At 41.9% G+C, this 12880-nt stretch overlaps 1 protein-coding gene across 1 annotated transcript; it reads right to left on the reverse strand.

Annotated features, from left to right (window-relative positions):
* Window positions 1-578: 578 nt before the first annotated feature.
* On the reverse strand, window positions 579-12529 carry UROS (uroporphyrinogen III synthase; the record flags this gene model as incomplete). Its single annotated transcript, XM_008948088.1, has 8 exons — window positions 12467-12529; window positions 11660-11743; window positions 10292-10388; window positions 8504-8578; window positions 7401-7475; window positions 3395-3478; window positions 2828-2913; window positions 579-677 (listed from the first exon to the last, which is right to left on the reverse strand). Coding segments are annotated over exons 1-8 (663 nt in total), but the record flags the coding sequence as incomplete, so codon positions are not given.
* Window positions 12530-12880: the final 351 nt, after the last annotated feature.

The following is a 12880-nucleotide window of genomic DNA, read 5'->3' on the forward strand; positions in this document are numbered from 1 at the left end:
GGCACCCAGCAGCAGCGGGCAGGGCTGGGGAAAGGTGGTGACCTGCCTCACCCTTAGAAACGATTAAACCTCTTCAGTCCACGAGAGAGGAAAAATGAGAGGAATTTTACTCTGCTCGGCCTCTAATTGCTGATTCAGGCAAGAACGACTCACACCTAAACGCCACTATGAGAAAATAAACCTCATCCCTGGCACCATCCCAGGGGAGGTTGGCCGGGGCTCTGAGCACCCTGCTCTAGTTGGGGATGTCCCTGCTCCCTGCAGGGGGTTGGACTAGGTGACTGTTAAAGGTCCCTTCCCACCCAAACCAGTCTGATTTTACAACCAGTGGGGTCCTGGGTAACTTAGTTGGGTAAAAAAATTACAGGTAAAAACAATTACTTTTTTTTTTTAAAGGCTCTCAGCTATATAATAACATTTCTTTTTGCTATAGCTATAGCCTGTTTTTTTTCAGAGAAATAAACCCAAACAAAAGAGAAAATGGAGGGTTGTAACAGGTGTAACAGCTTTGCCATCTCCCATTCACCCACCCCAAGCTTACTCACTACTGTATCTCATTCCTTTTAAAGAGAAGATACCTTGATATGGTCCATAGAATCCCCTGAAAGCTTCTGAATGTGCTGGAGGCAAAATTTGACACCAGAGGGGCTGAAGAAGACGATGCTTGCTGGAGTTCCCTGAGTGAAAGAAACCACAGGTTGGCCCAGATTCCCCCCTCCTCCAGCAGCAGAGCAGTGGGCTGGCATGTAAATCCTCTCCACTGCCTCTATAGGGACACCAAGTGGTTTTGTTGATAAGAGACAGGAGTGAAGCCTCCAGAAAGGGTGCCCTGAGCTGCAGCCAGGCTGCCAAACCCTGTTCTGCCACAGCCTGCCCAAATTCAGGTGTGACCTGAACCAAATACTTTGGCACACAAGTGCTTGGTGGTAGAGACACAAGAGGAGAACTTTCAGGAGAACCATCAGCCGTTGGAATGTCTCCCCAAGGACATGGTGGGTTCCCCATCATTGGACAGCTCTAAGCTTCAGCTGAACAGGGAGCTGGACCAGCATGTCTAGACCAGGATTTTGCCAAGACACAAACCAGATGATCCTTGAGATCGTTTCCAACCTGGGATTCTACAATTTGAGGAGCTGTACTGAAAGTATTCTGGAGCCAAACTTATTTTCCTGTTCAGCAAGAAAACTTGGCAAGTTCTTTCCCTAAATCCATTCCCATCTCTCTCAGATCAGCACATATTCTCTGCTTCCCAGCTCATGTGGTTTACCCCAAGTTTTGCCTGCCCTGAGAGGCTCTGGCAAAGCTGAGGTGATGCCAGAGAGCTGCAGAGCCCTGGAAGGGCTTTCCCTCTGGGAATAAGCCTGAAACCTCCTGCAGCCAAAAGAAAACTTGGCAAAATTCTGTCTGGGGTGAAGGTGCCATGCTCCTGAGCTGCAGGCCTAAAGCACACACCTCCTTTACCAGGATTTCCTGCCTGACCAGAAAGAGAAGCTTGTTCAGTTGTTATGCCAGCTCTCCACGTGCCAAACATCACCACATCAGCAGTTAAGAACAACTCAAGAGCTCATGAGAGCCACATTTGAACAGCTTCACACTGACCTGATGTCCAGCTGCAGCAAGGAAGGAGTTCTGTGAACAGCTTGGGAAGTTTCAGAATGCCTGTGGACTACTGACTCACTTCTATCTGCTATAAACCAAAGCCTGTGGGGATCAGCCCTGCAACACCCACCCAGGAACACCAGGGCCCCTCAGATGAATCAGCCAGACTGCCCAAGCCAAAACCTTTTAAGGAGCTCTTGCAAAAGCACTTCAAAATCAATATGTAATTTAGGGAGACATTAATGCACAGATTTTAAAGCCCAGCAGGCCAAGGGAGGCTGGAAGAAGGAGAGGCTGTGTTTGGAATGAAATTAAGCCTAGATGTAGGCTCCTACAAACAGAAAATTCAGGAAGCCAGTCTTGAATGGCCAGCTGAGGGAGCTTGTGGTGCTGAGCCTGGAGCAAAGGAGGCTCAGGGGAGACCTTCTGGCTCTGCACAGCTCCTGACAGGAGCCTGGAGCCGGGGGGGGGTCGGGCTCTGCTCCCAAGGGACAGGACAAGAGGAAATGGCCTCAAGTTGCACCAGGGGAGGTTGAGGTTGGACATGAGGAAAAATTTCTTCCCCAAAAGTGTTGCCCAGGGCTGTGCCAGGCTGCCCAGGGCAGTGGTGGAGTCCCCACCCCTGGAGGGGTTTCCAAGCCATGGAGATGTGGTGTGAGGGACGTGATTCAGCCCTAGACTTGGGAGAGTTGTGTTAATGGTTGGACTTGATGACCTTAAAGGTCTTTTGCAACCAGAATGATTCTATGGAAAAAGAAAAGCAATTATTAGTACCTTCAGACCTTTGACTATGCACTGATCCTTGCTTCATGACAGAGCTTTTGAAAAGAGAAAGGCATTGGAAGCTTTCGCAAGTATCTCTCCACACACTTGTCCACAGCATGTCACTTGGAATTCTGACACTTAAAATGAGATCATTAATACACTCACAGGTTGGCTAACCAGAGAAGGAACACTGACACTATGTGGGGCAGAGGACTCTCAGATCTGATTTGTATACAGCAAAGGTGTGCAGTGATAGCTCAATTGCACTAATAAAAATCACTAATAATGCTGTCCAATAAAGATATTCAGTATTTCCTTGGTAGGCAACAAGGGAGAAACCCCAAGAAGCAGGATATTCTTGTGTCACCACCAGGATCACTTCAGACAGCTGAAGGAGAGGAGCATATTCTGCTAGAGATTACCACATGCCTCAAAACTCTCAAATGACATCAGCATCTAGTACCTGTTGTGAGAAATAACTGCTCAAAGATTCTTGCAGGTCAGCGTGTTGGGATGTTTGATACACAGTCAGGCTTTCCAGAGGGATACCTGGAACCAGGAGATACATTCCTAATTAAACAGGCTTTCATTAATTTCTATTAGTTCAATAAAACACTCTCAACATACTAATTGCACTTCAGTATAATAGTTTAGGCTAAAAGGATACAGAAAAAAAAATTCTGTGAAGGTTTTCTAGGTGTTTCTAGAGTTGCAAGATGTATTAAAGCACCTCTGATCAGAGGGCCAAGAAGCACACCAGAAAAGCAGCAAGCCTTGGCACACTTCTGGGAGCAAGTTACTTTCCATCTCACAGAGAACAAGGCAAGTAACCCTGCTCACATCATGCTAAAACTCAGTCCCAGAGCTGTGGGCACCAATCCAACCACCCAGGTTTCACTCCCACCCTCTAACTTCTAACCAACCTAACAGCAAATTCAATTTTGACTTATTCAAATTTGGTTCACAAGCTTTGGATACAACTTTTCTCATAACTGACTAATTAAAATGAGGCTCCAAGGGGAAGTTCAACCTTTTTCTCTAAGTACTGTAGGAAGTACTTCTCTTTTCAGGGCTCCACAAGGAAAAAGAAGAGCTGAGGAATTAGGTTTCTCTCCTGTAAACACACAAACAAGAGTTTTAATTAACTGGTGTTTTTAATGAAGAGTAAATGTGACACCTTTAATGCATTTTAAAGGTCTCAGATGTTGGAGGCTGCAGTAAATGCCACATGCTTCACCAGAGCCAGCCCTGAGCTAACTGAGCACATCTGCAGTGCAATGCAGCCACAGTTCAGAGGACAGAGGCTACTTAGCATGCAAATTAAAAAATATTCCATAACTATAACATTGCCTGAAAAGATCTCAGGAGAGATAAACTGCCTTTCTGTTCCCCTTGCAGTCTACAAGCCCACTCCTCCTCCTCAGAGAGACAATCTTCCCCAATTTTATATTGAAAATCTTAGTCCCACTCCATACAAGGCAGTTCTCTCCACAGAAAAAAGAATGTTCTGGCAAAGAAGGGGACAGAAATGCTGTGCTGAAGTTTCCCTCAGTCTAAAACTCTGCTTTCTTCCCTGCCCAGGGAAGAATGATTCTCCTTCCACTGCTAGGGTGGAAGTTGATATCCTTGCTTGCTCTTGTCCTTTACAGGGAGTGACCCCACCTTTAATTACTGTTACCTTCCCAACATCTGAAATCCCCTTGGAGACTTTGGAAGGACCTCTCTGACACACAGCTGTTTATAACCTAACTTCTTGTAGGGTCAGGATACACCATGGATGCAGTTTCCAAGGGTTTTAGGTTTCTAATACATATCAGAAGGGTAAAAACTTCTGCTTAAAAAACACCACCAGGTAACAGAATCGTAGAGCCATGGAATGGTTTGGGTGGGAAGGGACCTTTCAAGGTCAGCTAGCCCAACCCCCTGCAGGAGTGGTGGCCTGTGGGCTGGGAGCACCCAGGGCCAGCTCCTCATCCACCTCCTGGGTCATACCTGCACCCAAACAGCCACCCTGTCCCTGTGCACCCTGCCTACCTAGCTGAGTACTTCAGACATGTTAATCCCCACGTTTAAGAGATGTCTGCTAGAAAAACAAACTCCTTTTTTTACGTGCTGGAAGCAGATTCTTGGTTTATAACAGCATCAGAGATGCCTTGGGGAAGAAACAAAGCATAGAACAGTAAAAAACAAGTGGAAAGACCCTTGTAGGAATCAACATAGATACATCTGACTGTCCTAACTGCACGTTGAAGGTTTATTAGAGGCCATAGATATGCTTGTAATAAATTAGAAGAATGAACTTGGGACAGAATGTAAAAGAGATTTTAAAAGAATAAGATAAACCCAAAATACTTCAGCATTAATCCTCCTCCAGCTCACGTGGGCTAATGGAGATGTGGATGTGAGATCTGTAAAGAAACACTAATCCTTTTGGACTTGTGTTTACAAAGCACAGAAAAATGTCCTTAGCAGGCCTGGGCTATCCAACAAGCATCAGCCCTGATGGTTCCCCTGCTTCTGTAACCAACACTTCACGTTATGCTGTAATAAAACTAAAACAATATTTGCCTTGAAAAGAGCAAAGCCAGCTAGCTAAGGACTAAATTCCTTTATTTTCCCAATGACTTAAGTGGGTGCTGAAGCACAAAAGGTGAATGACAAAAGAAACATCATTAATTGAGATTTTACTTTCCTTCTGACAGTAAATTCTTTTCATTTACTTCTCATTTTATGCAGGAACAAAAATAAATATATAGATAATAGGGAACATGGTATAATTTAATCTGTGCTTCAGAGGTGGTGATAAACCACTTGATGAATTGAGAGTGCATAAATATGCACAATCTAATAAATCACAGAGTATGATTATCTGTGTCAACAGCAGGCAGTCTCCAGTGATGGAAACTCACTGCCTGGTTATCAAAACTGAAGGATAGTCAAAGGCTGTCATTTTCTGCAAGGATAATGGAGGTGGTGCAGCTCTGTGTTAATTTAAATAGCCTGCTGCTGTTCTGGTATGAAGCTGCCCTCGGGCCACTCCATGTGAAAGGGTTTGTAAGACACAGCTCTCTCTGTCCCAGCGGTGGCTGTCAGGAGCTGCTGCTGCTCTGCATTGAACCTCTCTGCTCTCAGCAGCTCCCCGAGAGGCTCCTGCTGTGAAACTCCAGCTCCTGACTCTGCAGGAGAGTGCAGGCAAAGCAGGGAACAGCCACTGAGCAAACACGGGCAGAAGGAACAGACCCTGTGAACCCAGCAGCTCCCAAGGGAGGAGGACGAGCCAGGGATGATCCTCAGCTGGACTCAGACAACAACCAAGAAGATGGAAATGTTCCAGGTGAGGTTGGCCAGGGCCCTGAGCAACCTGCTCTGGTTGCAGATGTCCCTGCTCCCTGCAGGGGGTTGGACTGGATGAGCTTCAAAGGTCCCTTCAGACTCAAACCATGCTATGATTCCACAGCCCCATGTCACAGTGCCCTAACTGTGCCAGTCCCAGGCTCAGCAAGGAGGAATTTTCCCTCTCCCAGCACTATGCAGCTGGTTTGCTACACACCTAGGGCCTTCCACATTCATACAACAGAAGAGACAGGTGTTTTCCCCATCCTCCTCCTCAGAAAAACCTTTGTCTGCAACTGGCAAACATTAATTCAGTACCAGAAGTAGATTTCCTAGCACTAAAAAATCAGCTTTGTTTTAAACTCTCTGCTGAAGAGCAGCCATGGGTTATTCTTCACTTATGGCATCTTCATCCTGAAAATTTCAGTTTTAGTTTTCAGAATTTATTATTTAATCTCGTGTTGGCAACTACAATTTTTTTATCATGAAATATTCCACATAATTATTTTATTTGCCAATGAATTACTGAGCACTGCCCATAAAAAACAATACTTGCCAGCCCCAATCACAGCTCTCTATAAATCTCTGCCACCACGTAGACTTTGCTAATCAACACTCTCTTTCTCATCTAACATCATGACTAACAGCCAAAACCACTGTGTCAGGGTTCTTGACATCATTTCCCCCACTGAAGCACCTAGCACCTTACTCAGCAAGTTCCCAAAGTGTGGTCAGCAGTAGGGCTTTTAAACCAGCAGCTAGAATAATTCCTCCAACATCTAGAATAACTGCACTGGTTCTCATTTGTCCCTCTGACTGGGCTCAGCCAGAGGCAGGCTGTCCACCCTGACTCTCTAAATAAGGTGGCTTGTCAAAGCATTGGTCATTGGACAATAACTGTAACATTTGCCACCAAACCCCAGAGTGGTGGGGTTGGAAGAGGCCTCTGGAGATTCATCTTGTCCAACCCTGCTGTCCCAACAGGTCACCCACAGCAGGGTGCCCAGGATGGTGTCCAGGTGAGTTTGGAATCTCTCCAGAGAAGGTGACACCACAGCTCCAAGGCCAGGTTAGATGTGGCTCTGAGCAACCTGCTCTAGCTGCAGATGTCCCTGCTCAGTGCAGGGGGGTTGGACTAGATGACCTTGAAAGGTCCTTTCCAACCCCAACCACTTCAGGATTCTGTGATTTTAACTAACCCTTTCTGCAGCTCCTCCAAAACCACTCTCCTGTGGTGCTGAAAAATAGATTCCTCTGAAACCACATGTTCAGTCTGAGGAAGGGAGTTCCCCTCAGCTAGCATGACCTACGTGGCAGGACAAAAAATCCCCAGCAAGAAAAGTCAGGTCACCCAAAGTCACAGAGAACCCACACATCTACAGTCACAATTATTTAAGTCTTATCATTAAACAGCAATTTTCAATCATTACAACTCTGATCTTTTATCAAAAAAACCAATACTTTGTCCACTGGGTTATTTAGTACTATTAATCAGTTACAGAGTCTAAGATTTCATGTAAATTAGTATTTTTTTAATAGGTATTTCAAAGATTTTTTAATCATTTGTAGAGGTTTCACCCACATTCCCAGGTGTGGAATTCAGAAGTTCTACATTTAAGGCATATATGCATTATGTAATTCTCTCCTTCAGCATACCCTTGATTTTAATTAGCTTAATTAATCAGAAGATTTTAGATACTTACTTGAGCAAATATATTCAGCTAATTTTTCAGCATTTCCAGACTTTTCTCCTTGTGGAGTAAGACCAATTTCTTCCACTGTAAACCAAAAGCAGCAAAGAAAACCATCAAAATCAGTGAGAACAATGTAGAGTTACTCTCACAGAAACATGGGCTGAGAAGGGAGACACAACCTGAGCCACACACACAAACACTTGGCAAGGCCAAAAATCAGAGCCTTTGAAGCAGGGAGATGCTAGGAAAGATTCCATTTGTTTTTCTTCTAGAAAGACATGCTTGAAAAGAGTACAACTGAAGAATTCTGAGGATAGCTAAGCTGCTTTGGGGAGTTTTGAAAGCTCTCCTCTGTGAAGTGGTGAAACAGCAGCCACTGGCTCTGCTGGATGGGCTGCAGTTCCTGGAAGGGTTTGGGTGCAGGCAGCTTCCCAAGGAGCTTCCCTGCTCTTTGTAGTGAGGGCTGAAATCCTACTGCAAAATCTCAGAGTGTATCACTAGTCTTACTTAAGCAACTAGGTAGGGGGGAGATGAATTCCTAAGAAGTTAACTCATCTGAGACTTGATTGAGTCTAGGTGTTTGTGAGGTGCTACCAGTTGGTGAACCAGAGTTGTTACCAGTTGATGATCCAGTGTTGTGACCAGTTTGCCTGAAAAAAATGCACTTTTTATAGAGGTAGCCAGCACTTATCCAAATTATTTTTGGCCTAGAAGCAGAAATGGAAGCAGGAGTGAAGGGCCAGTGCATCACACTCTGTACAACCTCAGACAATCACGTTCTAAACTCCTCCACCCAATTTCAATTCCAAAGTGAATGAGAAAAGCCACGTGAAAATGAAAAACAAAGCTTTTTTTTTCCTTTTTTTGACAATTTTTGAACTATTTACCATCACATCACAATAAAAGCAATGAAAAGCCAGCAGCTAGATCCTTAGCTGAACTAAGCACAAATAATTCCAATGTGTTTACAGTTACTTGCTTTCAGAATCACCCATTTATAAAACTTCCCTATGTTTTTTTTTCTAAGCACCCTTGGAAAGCAGCTCATACTCCAAAAACTGTGCTTACAAAACAAATTTATCCAAGACTTCTCTATTTAAACCCCAGCTTACCCAAAGAAGCTGTAGCTTTTCCCACCACATAGGCTGGTTTGGTATTCCATCTTTGTTTAAGAGATTTTGACCAGGCTGAAAAACATTAAATTTAAGCATGTGGCAACAAAATATGAATGTTAAATGAGTATTTGGATTTCTGTTTAATCTACAAATACAGCAAAATAATAACAACTAACACTCCACTACATATTTCAGCAAATCTGGATGTGCAAAATGAATTTTCAAAGCATTTTTTCATTGTGTAAACAGCAGTCTCCAACATGTTTTTAAAAGCCTAATTGGAGTAAACAGTTCTTAGCTGCTTTGGTTAAGTAGCATTTTTAATGCACACTTGCCCTGTGCCAGATCATGTACAACTTGCAATGCTCATTTATATTCTGGCATTAAGAATTTTAGAAAACATCAGAACTGACAGGAAAAAAACAGCAAAGGGAGATTTAAATATTAAAAATGGTTTCAAACTGAAGGCTTAGGTGAAAAAGCAAACAAATGAACTTCTATCACAACAAATAAGTGGGTAAAAATCTATATCCATGCACTCTGTAACTCTTACAATAAAAATATAGGAACTGATTCTATTTTTAAAACACTAAAAATAAGTTATCAGCTCAGGAAGAATATGTACTAGAGACCTATATAAAATTATTAGGAAATGGTTTTCCTCCTTCAGGCAGTAATTATGTTATGGATAACACTTCTTGGATCCAGCTACCTGATCCTGATCCCTATGCCTGAAATCCTAAGGGGTCAAAAATAGATATGCTTGTCTTAAAACAGTGTAGCATTCAACACTCAGCTCCTTCCTAGTATTCTGGGGAGGAAAAAAAATTAGAAAGTACAACAGTAAAAAAAACATCAGGGGAAACTATTCTAAAGAAGGGAAAAAGAAAAGGATTTATTTCCTTTGAAAGGTACCCAAGTATGAACTGAAGACTCCTTTTATTGATTAAAATATATATTTCATCAGCTCCAAAAAGTCCTAATCTAGATTAGGGATGAACTCCAGGTAAGAGATTACATTTGACCAAATTCTAAACCAGAAGCCTCTGCTGCTGAAAATGCTAAACCAATCTTTCTCAGGAGTGTGACCTTACTCACTGCACATTGATTAGCACAACTACAGCCTAAACATGAAGCAGATAAAGCAATGATACCATTTAAGAGCATATATAGAAACTGAAAGCCAGAAGTTATCCCTTAGTATAAGAATTCAGAAGAGTTTACAAGGATTTGATAGATCATTTGTATGGTAATTTCTATTCAGCACTGCAGGATTCTCACTCACAACTCATCTCTTGGCTTTCATGTATCACTGTTTTCTTCAGTGCTTTTTAGCACTAAAAAACTAATAAATTTTATATTCAAGACAGATAAGCCTGGTTTTCTGTAAGACTCCACATGAAGTCTACAGAAAAGTAGCTGTGGATGGTTTCTACACAATGCTCCTCTCTTTAAAGGAGGAAAGAAAGGGGTTAGTAAGCAAAACCAGGCACTGTAGCAAAATAATCCTTATGCATGAGTTTCTCTTTACAACTCTTATTAGCAAAGATAACCACAAGGAAAAAGCTCCAACTAATTAGGCAGTTGCACTAAAAGCTCTTTCATTTTGTGCAAAACCCCCACCCCTCAATCCCTTTAAAAGCTCAATTTCACATCAGGCTCTTATGATCCCAAAAGGAACTGTGAGATACAGATACTCCAAGCACCTGCAGGTGGGGGAAATAAAATTACAAGCTGCCCAAAATGCTGAAACAGAAAGATCAAGGTCTATAAATATGCACTTACCTTCATTTTTACTATTCTCTTTCAAACATATCTTGATGGCTTCTAAGGCTCTTGGACTGGTAAAAATTAGGCCTCCATAACATTCTGGATGAGAGAGCTACACATAAACAGGAAATTGAGGAAATAATAAAAAAGAGTAAATAAATTTTTAAAATTAAGTTGATCAGTTTTTTTATAATCTTGTGAAGAACAAAACTTCAATGTCTGAAACTGAAAAGGGCAAATATTTGATGACTATCAGTAGCTAGGCTATTTATAAGAGAGATGTGTAACACATCTCAAATTCAGACATTTGCACAGATTTTATTAATTCTGAGAATCTGTTGGAACAGATGAGGATTCCTGTCACTGCAGTGAGATGGAAGGATGGGAAAACAACATCTGAGCTAACTGCAAACTAATAAAAGAGAAATGAACAGTTAATCCAAGTAGGAGCACAGAGGGTATGACCCAGGCAGCTGCTTGCCTTCTGCCCCCTCAAAAAAACAGTTGAAATTACTACCAGGCTCTCAAAAAAAACCCAAAAAGATCAGTACAAAAAAAAGGCAAAATGTTGTGGGATCACTTGTAAATGCAGATCATGATACATTCAAACACATAACAAATTTCAGTATTGTTGGAGATTGTCAGTCAAGGGAAAGTCCCTCAGCAAACCTTTTCAACACTTAAAAGTGAAATATAACCACTAGAAAAAAGAGTAGAAAGAGAACACTGATTAGGCAATTTTGTTTAACTAGAAGACACAGAACACAATATCAGTACAATGTAGGGAGGAGTCTCAGGGAACCTTTACTTGTCACTACAGTCTTCTAGTTTTCTGTTGTGACTAAATGCCCCAATACCTGTGACCACCTAAGGCCCATCACCCTAAATGTGAATTCTGTCTGACCAGCTTAATTCTTTAGCAAGTAAGGGCAACATACTTGATGCTGTATAGAATGCAAGAGGAAATAGCCTCAAGCTGCACCAGGGGAGCTTTAGGTTGGACAGTAAGAAAATCTTCTTCCCTAAAGGGGCTGTCCAGGGCTGTCCCAGGCTGCCCAGGGCAGTGGTGGAGTCCCCATCCCTGGAGGGATTTAAAAGCTGTGTAGATGTGGTGCTGAGGGACAAGGTTTGGTGGTGGGCTTGGTGGAGTTAGGTTAATGGTTGGACTCAACCTTAAAGGTCTTTTCCAACAGAAATGATTCTATGATTCTCTAACACCATACTGTGTTGTATACAATATTGTGTTGCATACAACTGTGTTTGTAGAAACACAAAATGAGATTCCACAAAGGGCATTATTAAATCAAAATAAGACACAGCATCTTGGCAACCATGGCCTAAATTCTGTTGAAAATATGACAAGTGAAATAATTTAAACCTTACCTTTTCAAATAAGCTTTCAAGAGATGTGAATTCAAATGACAAAACTGGAATCAAAGTTGCTTCAAATCCATATAATCCTAATTCCTATCAAAAAAAAGGTTTACAGCTCTTGAAACAGATTTCAAACAGTAGTTTTTTTCTTTTTCAAAGAACTAAGTAAGCACAAATATTTCTTTTCACTGAAGTAAAATAGAAAGGCATCTTATTTGCCTTTACTGGTGGATCTAGTATAGTTTTGTTAGTTATTTAGTATGACAACAAAACACTAAACAAACAGCTGTGGAACTGAGGCCTCCTACACAGCTACTGAACAGGCCCAGCACACACCAGCACACGGCTCTGAAGTCCCTCAGTGACAAAGATTCACCTCATCCTGCAGATATTCTTGTACATCTCTGTAACTTCTTTTAAGTCCATGGCACTGCTCTCATTCACACGACTAGAGGCAACAGCAGGATGACAGTAACAGGTAACCTCTTCTTCACATTACATTCCCAGTAAGACTACTAAGCCTTTCTGTAATCTCCATACTATCCATATGAAGGCAATATTAACCAATTATAATGAAATTGTTTTAATGTCAGTACTTTGCTGAGAACTTTAATGGTGAACTCAGCACAAATGCCCCATAACTAACATAATTTTTCAGCATACTTTTTTTCTTAGCATTTCAGACACACACTCCTAATTTTCACTGAGCACTTTCTTCACTCAAAACAGTTACATTAATCTATCTTGCTGAAGGTGAGATGTTATTTAGCAGCAAAGTGACACAATGGTTTACTTTTTGTTTTAAAGTTTACTCACTTTAACGTAGGGATCCGGTCCTGAATCTTTGTCTTTGGGATCCTTCAGCAACAGAACCTTCATTGTTTACCAAATAACTGCACAAGAGCTCTGAAATACAATAAAGAAATTTATCTAAATTAGATCTAGAGGACTTTCTACTGAACAGTAACTTTAATAGCTCAGCTTCAAAGGAACTGGGCTGCTAACAGTTGCACTGCTCCCTACACAATGAGTTAGCAGTTAACGTGCCTTCTCTGGGCATGAATATCCACCCTGATAAGGCCAACAAATAACATGCTGTCTTTAGATAAAACTGCTTAAGGGAGAAGCTATAATGAAAGTCACTAGGGAGAACACATTTTAGAGGAGAGTGTTTTGTAAAAGGAATAACAACCCTGACAGTACCTACACGTTTCTGTGAGGTAAAAAGCT

This window comes from Merops nubicus, unplaced genomic scaffold (assembly GCF_000691845.1).
Source record: "Merops nubicus isolate BGI_N331 unplaced genomic scaffold, ASM69184v1 scaffold9169, whole genome shotgun sequence".
NCBI classification, from domain to species: domain Eukaryota; kingdom Metazoa; phylum Chordata; class Aves; order Coraciiformes; family Meropidae; genus Merops; species Merops nubicus.